The sequence below is a fragment of the Nuphar pumila genome, chromosome 13, assembly GCF_984573655.1.
Source record: "Nuphar pumila chromosome 13, dmNupPumi1.hap1.1, whole genome shotgun sequence".
NCBI lineage: Eukaryota > Viridiplantae > Streptophyta > Magnoliopsida > Nymphaeales > Nymphaeaceae > Nuphar > Nuphar pumila.
Genome location: NC_143261.1, coordinates 13089573 through 13103190, shown reverse-complemented (window position 1 = coordinate 13103190; position 13618 = coordinate 13089573). Strand labels below are relative to the sequence as shown.

Genomic DNA, 13618 nt, shown 5'->3' with positions numbered 1-13618 from the left:
TTGCATTGTTTAATATCTATAGGGTCTTGTCATGTGTCAATAGATATTTCATTTTTCTTCTCCACATTTCAAAATTCATCTCATTGAGTGTTTTGATTTTAGACAACTTAGTCATGACTAATTAATTTGCCATTTTCCCTAATTATGAACAAATATAAGAATTAATAAAGTATATTACAACTAATATTTGTAAATATAACTAGTTTTAATCCTTCTAAACTAGTTTATCATGCAATACGATCTTTAAGTATGCAAGAAACTCATAAAAATTGCTAAATTTAAGCACTTTTTGACAAAGATAAGTAACAGGTGGTTTTCTGAAACTCAGAACCACTTTTCTGCAATTTTAGAAAGTATTTAAGAGGGGTTCAGTGTAAAAAAATAAAAAAATATAAAAAACACAAAAACACAAAAACTTTTTTCTACAACTTTCTGAGTTAATCAGAAAGTTCATACACTTTTCTGCAATTTTCAGAAAGGTTGAAGCCTTTTTAAGCAAAACTGAAAATAGAAACCTCAAAATAGAAAATTTTGATTTAAACAGAAAGAGTTGATCCTCTTTTTATAATTTCAGAAAAGATTAGTGCCTTTCCAAAATTACAAAATTTCTTGAAGTAATCAGAAAAGAAAAGAACTACTTTTCTGTAATTTTAGAAAAGTCAGATACGGGTTGTTTCTATTTTTTTAAGAAAATTAACCCATTTTCTGAATTTTCAATAAATTTCAAGTTTATTATGATTTTTTTTAACCTTTATAAGTTTAAAACAAAGAGGAACCCGATTAGGGTTCATTTTTGTTAAAAGAAAAGTTCAGGGGAAAAAGTTCATAGAACGTTGTCACCGTTGCCCACCGGAGCTATGCTCAAATTTTTGGCAAAAAATCTTTCAGTGACTCCCTTCGGTGTGTCCGACGATTCCCAAGTATGCAAGAATCTCTTTCCCTTTATTTCTTCCTCTTTTTTCATTTTTGATGTCTTTGCAGACAGAAAAAGGGGGTTCAGTCGATGTTCCGGTGAGTGCTCACAACACTCGGCTATTAGCTGGCGGTAGGATGCCGCTTGAGACCAGGTGATCGACGGTCGACGCACGCCGTTGTAGGCGTCCTGTCCGGCGGCCATCGCACGCTGTTGTAGATGGATTATTCGGCGGTCGTCGCACGCTGCAACAGACGTCATGTCCGACGATCATCGCACGCTGCTGCAGACGGCCTATCCAGCGGTCATCCCACTCTACAGTACCCGACAACTAACCCTGATAGCCTTCTTCCACCGCACCAGACAGGGTGATTGGTAGTCACCACACGTCCTCAGAGAGTGGGTCTTTCACCGAGGAGGGGTTTTGAGGGCTCAAAAGAAAAATCTGGCAACAACGCCACAACCGACACCTCAGTGGTGAATCTCGACAGTCAGCGCTCTCTGCCGCTGTAATTTTTCTCCGGTGGGAGGGTTGATGCCAAAAAGAAAGTGGGAAAAGGGCATCAACTGAACCCTCTTCCTCTTCCTCTGCTGCCTATGCCAAAAAGCAGAAGAGTGCCAAACACTTTTGCCTATTTTTTTTCACGTTTATACAAATCGGGAACCCTTGGTTCACCGATTTGTCTAAATCAGAAAATAGAATTGACCTCCTGTTTGTTTATTTTTTGTTTATGTGCCTCTTTTTCGGTATTGAGTCCCTGTCGTGAAAAAGGTATTTCGGTCTAACATCACCGACAATTGATTCCTGTGTCAACACACCTGCACGCACAGGCTGCTTCTGGCAGCACCGTCAGAGGTCTTTATCGAACCTGCACAACCTTGCTCTGATACCAATATTGGGAAGCGACCATGCACAAGGCTGGATTTGCAGCCGGGATGAAGGCTTCGCAGTTGTGCTCGAAATTGCCAGGGAGTCCGAACTCTCAACTCTCTTATTCTCTTAATGCTATGAATTCTTGTGTATCTTGTATTGTGTATTTCATACACTGTTTCACTTGCATTTTATAGACTACGAAGAGGGTTCAAGTTTTGGGACACAACCCTTGGAAGAAATCCCTTCATCCCTCAAGCGACTCTTCTCTTGAAATGACTTCCAACCTCAAGAGACACTTCTCTTGGAACGTGACTATTGGAATAGTCACTCCAACAGTCACTTATGGCCATATGACCTAACAATAGCACCCACATACTAGACCCAAGGGTGTGCATTGTTAATTTCTTTCGCAAGCTTGGGTTTTTTTATCATGCATTTATTTTAGCATATTAATTCATGCATGATCCAATGAATAATCGCATTAAATTCTTACATTTATCGTCAGTTTCGAGAAAATGAGCGAAAAAGGTAAAAATTTGGAAAAAGCATAAATTGCGAGTTAATTTGGCAAATTAGGTCATTTAGGAATTAGTTAGTCATAATTTCTTTAGGATTTAGATTTGTAATTAAATTAGGTTCGAAAAAAATAAAGAGGTAATATTTTTTGTAGATAGTTTGAACAATTTTGGTTGAATAAACATAGAAATTCGAGTTTTTAGAGAAGAAAGTGTAGAAGGAGCCCTTTTTAGAATTTAGGAAAAATATGTGGGGTAATTTTAAAACTCCTCTTCTTTAAAACCTCATGTATAGGTTTGAGAAGAGGGTTCTCCCTTGAGAAAACATTTCTCCTTCTCTTCTCAACCCTTCTTCTCCGTTGGATTTTCTTCTCCCTTCTTCCTTCCTCCTCTTTCTCTCAACCCTTCTTTCACCAATGGAGGCCTTCTACAATGGAGAGTGTTGACGCAAGGGAGAGGCCACTTCTCCTCTCAACCCAAACTGGTAAGATTTTCTTTGTTCCTTTCTTCTTCTCCCTTTCTTTCTTCTCCTTTCCCCCTACTTCTTCTCTCATTTTTCTTGTAGTTTCTGCACACACAATTTCTGCATCTTCATCATGTTTATCTCTTTTTCATCATAGATCCATCTAGTTAGATATAACTCATTCACATTAGCAACATCCATTAGATTGCATAGCATCCTTTTAATTTCACGGACAGGCTTTTGTTCATCGGTCATCCATTAGATTTCACGGTAGCATCATCATCATTTGAATTCACGGATCCATCGAGTGTCCATTAGATCGGCCAGAATCTACTCCAGAAGCTACCGTAAAAAGCATTCCCTGTTGCTGGAATCCTCTAGTTTACCAGAGTTTCCATGGATTTATGAGAGCTCTCTTTTCTCCAGACGATCTTCTTTGATTTAATAGAATTAATCTCATCTGTCGTGAGATTTTGAAATCACCGTGAAATCCTTTGATTTCACTGTGAACGGTTCAGCCATTCCATCCATACCGGTAGGAATCTGTTTTTCACCTGCCAAATTTCCATCTATTCGGCCAGATTGAATTGGATTGCTCTGTCTAAGTTCCTTTGCCTCTGTCGTGAAAACGGGAAAGCAAAGTTGTTGTCAGATTTGCCCTTTGCCGGATTCCTTACTATGTTGTTGCTAAAGTTTTGCTGTGAAAATATCAGGCATTTTCTACTACATTCATTTTTATCAACTGCATCTCATTCATATTCTCTGTTGCAATATCATTAGCATTTAGTTTTGTTTAATACCATTCATCCGCATTTCAATTTCATCAGACACTTTGCATTGCAGCAGTCATTGCATCTGCAATAACAAATATAATCATGTTCATTTAGATGTTATCCTGTTCATTTAGAGTCTCATAATCCTGTTTATTTAGTTTTTCATAATTCTGTTCATTTAGTTTTTTTATTTTGTTCCTCATCGTTCTAGCATTTAGTGTCATCAGCAGATTTAAATGGAAGCTTTTTAGCTCCTGCGTAATGTTTTAGTTCATCTACATTTCCTGCACGTTATTGATCTTAATTTCATTTTCATTTTCATTTTCATTACAAGTGCATGCTTCTTTCTCACTTTCTTGCGTATTTTGCATTCATTTGAAATATTTTTAGATTTGCATTTAAGCCTTCGTATTTTGCAATTTTTTTACTTTTTCACTTACACATATTTCCATTCCGACATTTCATTAGTTCATGCATTTGATAATTGCATTGTGCCTTTCATTTTGCATTCTAGTTTTACATTTTCTGCTTCACACAGTTTGCTTTTAGTTATTTTGTTTTGTGAATTCACATTCATAACTTCACATCTTATGTTCCATTCTTGCATGTATTTTGTATCTTGTGCTTAGCATCATTTTTGCATTCATTTTCATAGTATAGTGCATTTTGTCTCTTGTGCTGCTCGTGTATTTGTATTTTGCAGGAATGCGTGGAGCGGGAGCAAATGATTGATATCTTGTTGCACGCTTTCAAATACACTATGTGAGATACAAGCATAGAAGATTAGTTTACTTTTCCTTAGATTAGGATTTGAATTTCAATTAAATATCAAGTTGTAATAAAACCATTTTAAACCCTCTGCGTAGGGTATTCATTTGTTGTAATAGTTAATTGATTTTACTTTCTTGTATTTTTCTTCATTTTGGCAATAAAGAATAGTTAATTGCTTGTTTGAATACAAAGTATTTCCCTGTTCCCTGAGTTCGACCCAGTCTCTACCACTTGTGAGAACCGGTTTTATATTTGGTGTCTGGTTTTCACGTTGCTTTTCATATAAAAATATTTTCAAAAATCATTTTATCAAAAAGAAGACATCAGTTTTAACGACTTGGAGGCTTGTATGGTTAGAGTGGAACAATCATAAATTATACAGTAAAGCTTGCGACATTAAGGGCATTTACAACCAGCTGCGTTGGGAACTCAGTGTGAGGGCTCACCTCAAGTGGCCTTCTCTTTCATTGGATAGGTTCGGGGAGTGAAGGGCTGATTTTTCGCTCTAACCTTAATGCAGTTTTTTATTTTTCTGATTTTTTTGGTTTACCTTGTGTTATTCTTTTCTAGTTATTGTACTTGCGGATGAGGGCTGTGATACCTCTTCACCGCCCACCACCTCTGTGTCTCTACTGAATTGATGTAACTACTACTATCATCAATATAAAATTTTACCTTCTCTCTCTAAAAAAAACAGATGCTTGTTATTAACTTCTTCCTAACTTTTAATAGTATTCAATCCTATACTTTTTTTTTTTTTAAAAAGACATGCTTGTTTTTTTTTTATAGAAGTTAAAAAATATATATTGATGATAGTAGATACAACAATTAGGATAGAAACAGATTGGTGAGCAGTGATGAGGTATCACAGCCCACATCCGTAAGAACAACAATCGAAAGAGAAAGACATAAGAAAAAACAAGAAAGCACAAAAATCAGAAATGACATTAAGGTTGGAGCAAAAAAATCAGCCACCTGATCCAATCCAATGGAAGAGAAGGCCACTTGATGTGATTCCTTGCACCGAGATCCCAATCGCAGTTGGTTGTAAATTCCTTCAATGTTGCAAGCTCTACCTTGGAAGATGTGATTGTTCCTAGCCATACAAGCCTCCAGGCCGATAAAATCCAAGCTTGCCAAAGAAATTGCCAACACATGCCATTGTGCCTAGTGTGTGGTGCTATAAGAAACTTCTCTAGGGAAGGATAATCTGTCTCAATCCGAGAAAACATCACTCCAAGCACGACACAGCAAGATGCGAAAGAAACTACACTTCCAAAAAAATTGATATGTTGAATCTTCCTCACAAAACAAAGTGAACACCGGCTAGAAATGTGAAAATCACGCCTTTTGAGCCTAGAGTTCGAGTTCACCACATCAAGAAGGACAGGCCAACCCATGAGAGACCCACGAAGTAGCAACCTTTCACCCCATAAAGCATGTTTGAGAAGCCAAGGAATAGAAGGTGGCCCAAGAAAGGTGTACATGGATGATGTAGCGAAGATCCAGAGAGGCCAAGATACCAAGTCCTCACGATTTGATAGAGAGAAGCTTGATAAAAAAAAGTCATAAGTGCAGTTCATTGTTGAGAGGCTAAATTTGAGGGCTCTCTACGAAATACAATGCTACACATGCCTCCCACAGAGCACCAAAAATCACACACCCAACCATATATGGCTGCAATCAGAGACATGCATGCTATTAACATTTATTTTCCTCATTTAAATTTGGTTCATCCTCTTGAAATTTATAATTACAATTCCAGTGCACACTAAAATTTTGTTCAATAATATCTGACTTCCATTTTCCATTGTTTTTTTTCTGGATGCCAATAAACAATTTGACCATCAAGGAAAGTAGTGAAAAGTCTGGAATCCGTATAATCCATGGCCAAATGAAAGTACTCACATAAGTGAATAAATAATTCACTGTTATTGTTTTACATGAAATAACACATGAAACCGAAGGTAACAAATTAAAAATGCAATAATTAATGGTGATGGCCATGATTCTTCTTCTCATGCTCAATCTTCTTCTTGGCTGCCTTCTTTTCATGGTGCTCATGGAAAGCGAACCCGGCACTGCCAATGGCGACGGTAGCATCAATCTCCTCCTTTATCTTGTGTGCATGTGCATGCTCCGGATCCTTCTTTGCTTTGTGTTTTTCATGCTACAAAAAGTTTTAACCAGAGCCAAATCATATAATTGACAACCATAAACAACAATCTCGAAACAAATTTAGAACTAGCTAATTAAAATATTTGTTCGCTCTAAACAAGGATCATTTGATTGGTCATAATTTCAACATAAAAAAAAAGTTACGCCATCATTTAACACCATTGTCACAAGTCTCGTCCTCAGGAACATCTCGATGAGAAAACCGCTCGAAGTTTTACATTTTTTGGTTTTGGGAAATTGTTGTTACACATAAAAATATGAAATACGCATTTAAACTTGAATAAAAGTACAAATAATATGAAAATGGCATCACTGTATCGAGATAAAGATGTAATATTTTCTAAATAGATGATATTTTGAAAATCTCATGTTTTTTGTATACCAGGTTGGCTTTTGAAAATACAGTGATAAAAATCATGACGTTTTCAAAATATCAGCGATATTTGTGATTGTTTAAAACATGGTATATATAAGAGCTTACAGGGCTCCGCTTATCAGGTAGGATGACTTGTGAAAGTTACCAAGTTGACAGGACGTCATAAGTTCAAAACCCACAGGGCGCATCCACTGCCATGAGTTTGAAGCTGGGTGGGGAAGAGGGACCTCAAGGGTTTTACCAAGTGAAGGCCAGAGGGGTTTTCCCTTGGCCTAGCCAAAAAAACAAAAAAAAGTCTAAGAGTACTCTAGATTACAACCAAATGTTAAATGGTACTGTAAGAGAAACATATATATGCTATTTATCACTGTACACTATTCAATTTTAGACTCAAGGGTCAGATAAACGCACCAAAGCATAGGCTCCAGCAGCAACAGTCCCAACTTCGCCAAGAAGTTGCATGTGCTTGTGATGCTTCACCTGTTCCTGTGGGGTCTTGTGATGCTTCTCCTTCTCATGATGGTGGTGGTGGCTGTGGTGGTTCTTTTCAGTAAACATGGTGGCCATTGGGTTGTATATATGTCGTTGCAAAGAAATTGAGAAAGCAGAAAGTTTATAATGTATATGATATCAGAGGGACAAAGGTTTTGAGGCTTTGGTGATGAGAAGAGAAGATGGGGATTGTGGTCGTTTATATAGAAAGATTAGAACAGGACTAATTAGATGCTTGGTTTTCTTTCCATGCTAAGGTTTCACACTTGTGATCTTGGCACAATCGATACAAGAAGGTCTCAGGAAGGACCACTTTGTGCGGGTGTGCGTGTCAACGCGTTTTGTGCATGAGTGGCGCTCTGTGTGCACACCTATCCAGCAAATGATGACTATTCCTTCTTATTGCCATGTTCCAAGGCAAAGGGCGTATCTCCGTCTCCATCCATCTCCCACGACCATCCATTGAAGAAAGCGGACGGCTCAGATTAAACCATTTTTATTGTTATCATCTTGAATAACTCAATGAACTCTCACGTCATAATTATCAGACTTGTCGTAACAAGGTGGGAGTGTGACCACTTAATGGTTTAGGTTGGATTGCTAAGCTATGTCACAGGGATTCTTCAACTTGCCCTTGTGATCCTTTGTCTACTGATTTTAACAGAAAACTGTACAAAAATGACGTGTCTCTTGTCCTTTTACCCGTGTTCTTGAGACAGCTCCAAAAGGTGGGAACGATAAGCAAGTCGGCATGCATGTACACGCATTATTTACCTTCCACGGACCTTCTCACAACATACAAAATTAATCAACTCATAATCTTCGAGAAGCCTTAGCATGTAAGAAACAAAATAAAAAAGTTTGGACATGCACCTCTCTTCATCATGTTTGTCTATAAATACCACATGAGGACACCCATTTACGACCATCTTCCATTGTTTAGTGGGAAAAGTAAAAAAAAAAAAAGTGTAAGACGGTTCCCCATTTGCCGGAACTGCCTTCTCCATTGTCGTCATGGAGGGGTGAGGATAAACCTCGCCCCTCATGATCGTCGGGTGGGGTGAGGTTTATCCTCACCTACCGTGAGGGCCTATAAAAACCCTCAATGTGAGCCCTCCACCCCCATCAGTACGCTGAGTGACAATGAGAGCGTGAGGAGAGAAGAAACAAAAAAATGAGAAGAGTTGCAGAGAGAGGGAGAGGGGCTTACCGGAACTGCCGACGAGTTGCAGAGAAAGAAAACAAAACTCTAGACAACAGATCCAACAACCATGGCTGCCGACCTTGTTGCCGAGAGAGAGAGAGAGAGAGAGAGAGAGAGAGAGAGAGAGAGAGAGAGAGAGTGTCCACTTTGGCTGTCGCCCCCTCTTCAATAGAGCCCCCCTCCACCCTTTGTTAATGACCAACTTGGGTCGGTCTGGGTGTGACCCAGACCAAACCAGGCAGTCTGTGTTGCACCCAGACTAACCCAAGTAAAAGAAAAAAAATTGGTCGTATCGGTCCGGACTGAACCGGTCTGACTCAGTCTTACTGAATTGGACCAACTTAGTTGAACTGAACCAATCTGGGTGTGAACCAGACCGATTTGGGTTTGACTGGGTCTCAGTTCTTTGTTTGGATCTGGTATGATCTGGACTAAACCGAATCTAGGTCCAGTTCAATGCAGCCAATTTGGACTAATCCAAATTAAATTGGATCCAAACAAAATTGGGTATGGATCCTGTTTGACAAATCTAGATCTTGTCTAATAAATCTGGATCCAGATCATAAATGAATCTGGTTTAGATTAGTGCTAGATCCAGCTGAGAGCTTAATCTGGATCCAACTAGATGGATCAGTTTTAGATCTAGATCAAAACTAAATCTGGATCTAGTCTGATAGTTCTAGATCAATATCAGAATTGGATATGAATCAAGTCTGACAGTTCTAGATCCAGATCAGAAATGGGTTTAGATCTAGTTTGATAGTTTTCGATCTAGAACTGGATCTTGATCCAGTTTGTGATTAGTTATGAATTTTAAGAATCCAATTGAGTTTTTAAATCAAAACCAGATGGGTTGAGACTAGGTTTAGTAAACTTAATATTTTAATCTTAGACCAAGCCTGTTTTAACCTAGGATGAGTCAAGTCAAATCATAAGAGTTGAAATGATAAAATTACCCTTGTGTATACTCAATATTTGATTAAGTAAAATAAGTATAACTTTACACTTTGAACATAGAATTGAGTGAGGTTTAGTGTGTTATATTCGTATCGTAGAAGAGAATCTTCTTGTCCTCTAGTATTAGTAAAATCAGGGGCATAAAAATTGAGGTCTTACGAGTCAACTCAATAGGAGTATTTTGGTAAATTATCAAAATATAAAGAAGGTAAGTATATTAATATGAACATGCTTGTGTGGTGATCAAATTTTGTTGTTAGAGCCTTTTGAAATTTGATTGCGACTATAGTACAATATTCATATTCGAAGTAAAAGATATTATAAGTAATCTTAGTTGTGAACAAGCTATATTGCATTGCATGTTATTATTGACGTTATATATTAGCATATTTAGAAATGTAGTTCTTGAGTATGACCATGATATGCATAAAATGATCATGCATGAGATGTTTATATGCACACATTAGTCGTGATATATCACACATATTAGAAAGAGATTATTTTTATGATAACATACATATGTTATAATATGCAAATAACATGCATTACGATGAGATTGTGATTAGGCTTGAGTTTCTTTAATCTAGTCATGCATATAAATTTTACTTTGAGATTAGCATGCATAACCCCTTAAATTCTGAAAGTGGCGACCTGTGAAAATGACTACTTAGTTCATAGCCAGAGTGTAGCCACCATGGAGAGTGGGTCGTCGGTGATTTAACAATATAGAGAATCTACTTCGTTCCATACTTAGTATGATTCAAAGTATAAACCCTAATGTCATTTTTAGATTGAGAGTGAGATCCATCGTTATTATTTCATGATACCACTCATGAGAGAATGAGTGAAACATGAGCTTGAGAGTAAGGTTCAATGTAATAAACTTAAAATATAACAGGGTTATATTCACACAATATATAGGACTCTAGACAACCATGGATAGTTGGAATATACCATAAACCATGTTGAGTTTGAGTTTGAGTTTAAGCTTGACCTCCTGGCTAGCTACTAGTGGGATCTTCCTTAATGTTTACTGCAATGCCTTGTGATCTGGGGATCACTGGTAGTGTATAGTTCATAGTCTAGCCAACATTGTAGAATTGAGGTGTTCTACACGGCTTGCTATATCCATAGACGACAATGACCGATACAGTTGATCTAGTGTTATAGTTTGGTGTGAGTGAGTATTTGATTGAGAGATTTAAGGGAGAAAATTAAAACATATAAACCTTGTATGGTGTGTCAAAAACTAAACTCAAACTTGGAGCTTAAAACACATTACAATTGCAAGTTAAAGTAATTATTTGCTTATAATTATTCTTTACTGAGTTGTAGACTCATCCCCTGTATAATTGCAAGTGTAGGTTTTAGGCACACTAGTGCAAGCAGAACGTGATCAGATACTCCGGCTTTACAGTAGAGTACTTGTTAGCTTACTTTCTTGTCATTAAATACTTATGTAATCATTATTTCTAAATATTATGAATGATAAATTTTGAGAAAGAAATTGAGTTAATAGAAAAAAAAATTAGCCATGTTTTTTCTGTGTGAACTATGTATGTTTTCCCTCTAGGAAGTAATACAAGTCAGACTTGGACTCTCAAGGTCCCACATCGGGGTATAATACATCTCTACCATTGCACTGCATCCTTGTTTCTCCTCTTTCTTCTCTAAGATCACCCCATCAGTCTTGAAGTTTTCGGTTTGTTTGCTCTAAGAATCTGAATTTTCCACACACCATGCAAACAGAAAAGCACAATCATCATCACCACTTTCACCGGGAGAAGAATGACAAGACTCTTGACGAGCAATTCAAGCATCACAAGCAAATGCAACTTCTTGGTGAAGTTGGAATTGTTTCTGCCAGTGCCTATGCTTTGTTATGTATTTGCCATCTCTCTCTCTCTCTCTCTCTCTTTCTCTCTCTCTCATACGTGCACGTGAACAAGGGTGGACACTGAGTTTGTGCAAGGGGCATTAGCAGCGTGATAGCTCGCACTATCAGTGGTGCAAATGCTTCTGCTATTTGTCAAATGAGAAGGGTGTTTGACAATACGCCCTATATATATATATATATATATATATATATATATATATATATATATATATATATATATATATATATATATATATATATATATATATATATATATATATATATATTAGTATGAATAATGTCTTCATAATTTAACAATTGTGTTGCTGACTTTTGATTGGGAATCTTGCAGCATGAGAAGCACAAAGCAAAGAAGGATTTAGAGCACACTCGTGGACACACGATAAAGGAAGAGATTGCTGCTGCCGTAGCCATTGGCAGTGCAGGGTTCGCTTTTCATGAGCACCATGAAAAGAAGGCAGCCAAGAAGAAGATTAAGCAAGCCAAGGAGCATGGCGACTCCCATTGATTTCACTATTTGCCTGAACTAGTTTACAGATTCTACGATCCTTGTACTTAATTCATACGTATAATGACCTGCTCTGAACTTATTTAATAAAGAGTCGTCGGCTACAAATCCTGACTATTTCATGAGAATCGGTATTAATATGCAGATAATATTTGCTACAGTCAATTATAAATACAATTGACCTAGCAAATGGTTGGAACCTCTTTTTTTTGGTTTTTCTTTTGTACTTCTAACACCATAGATGCGATCTATATGTTTTAATTAGTGGGAAGCGGTTTTTGGATCACCTAAATCCGACATGTATACAGTTTTCTGGTGATCCAAAAAACAACTGCTATGCATTGACTTGTTTCAACTCATAAAAACATTTTTTTTATTGAAGAAACATGATTCAAGAGTCAATTCTTACTAAATCGAGCATGAATCATATGTCTACAACCAAACCTGATCCGTTTGTACACATAAATTAAGCATAGCTGAAATTAAGAAAACTCTTTACCATGGCCTGGATTGGGACAGGGAGATTGTATCTGCCGTTCAATGTGCGCTTGTTTTTCCATCCCTTTTGTTGAGATTGTCAAACAACATGGCCTACCTTGTGGGTCTTAACTTTGTGGATTTGGTTGTGACTTTGGTATATAGGACTACTTGCCCTAAACATAGGGATGAGATCATATAGAGGAACTTCCAGAATGTCTACATGGATCTTATGATTGAGGCCAAAGTATGAAATTCAGCTATAAGAAAAGATGGCAAAGGGTCCAATTCAAGAATCAGATATGTTCATTTTTTCACTGCTAAAATTGATCTTTGGCCTCCATTATCAACAGGGACAGAAAATCCACTAAGAACACATTAGTCATCTTATTATCATGTCATTCCTACCTTTGACAAATTTGAAAATTAGGATATGTTGTAGAGCCAAAACTAGACCAGATATATGGAGCGAATATGTTAGCTCTTGTTTAGGGATAACTATCAACCAAATCCAATCTAACCTGTCATGATTAGATCTTTATTACTCTTTTCTATCTTCTGGATAGTATTCTGGTTTGAAAGGCGCACACCAAATCCACCAATCTATCAACCTAAAGTGGGGATGATCATAACTAAATTGACTAAATTATCTAAAACTGAATAAATATATTTGGCTTGTTTATTTTTATGTTTATACAAGAAAACCACCCCCAGGATCAGAGACCTAGCCGCGCTGGGTCTGTCTTTCGTTCTTATGATTGTTTTATCCTTGCAACGTAAAACTCCATGGGCTTACCCCTTGCCCTCAATAAAATTGGCTTGGTTGAAACTGAATACCCAAACCTGAACCTATCTAAGCTGCTTGTGCTCCTCGGTGGGCCTTAGCTTTCACTAGTAGCCAAGTCTTCCTAAGTGCTAGGCTTGATGGCCTTTTTTTAGATAGGCCAAGTGAAAAACTCCCCATCACCAACCATACATCCGCAGGCCTTGGTGAGTAAAATCCTTAGTAGACTTGGTTGGGTGTTCGGGGTGAACACTTTGTCATAGGAGCCCCCTTTTTAATTGGTGGGGCACCCCAGTGGGCCAAACATTTTGTAGGTGTTCTGCCCCGAACACTGGATCTGCTTGGGTTGAAGTCTCCTTCAATTTTCCCATCGAGAAGTACACCCAGCTTCAACCTTCTGACAGGGGATGCCCCCTATGCATTTCAAATTAAGGCT

The 13618-nt window shown here is 37.5% G+C and overlaps 2 protein-coding genes across 2 annotated transcripts; one reads left to right on the top strand and one right to left on the bottom strand.

The window, feature by feature from the left end:
- Positions 1–6166: 6166 nt before the first annotated feature.
- Positions 6167–7511, bottom strand: KPL (kokopelli). The gene is made up of 2 exons (XM_089985700.1): positions 7275–7511; positions 6167–6479 (listed from the first exon to the last, which is right to left on the bottom strand). Exons 1-2 carry the CDS (start codon positions 7428–7430, stop codon positions 6300–6302), a joined length of 336 nt encoding a protein of 111 aa, XP_089841826.1. The 5' UTR covers positions 7431–7511; the 3' UTR covers positions 6167–6299.
- A 3744-nt stretch (positions 7512–11255) lies between these two features.
- Positions 11256–11921, top strand: LOC149817807 (abscisic stress-ripening protein 2-like). Its single transcript, XM_089986091.1, has 2 exons — positions 11256–11397; positions 11746–11921. Exons 1-2 carry the CDS (start codon positions 11256–11258, stop codon positions 11919–11921), a joined length of 318 nt encoding a protein of 105 aa, XP_089842217.1.
- Positions 11922–13618: the final 1697 nt, after the last annotated feature.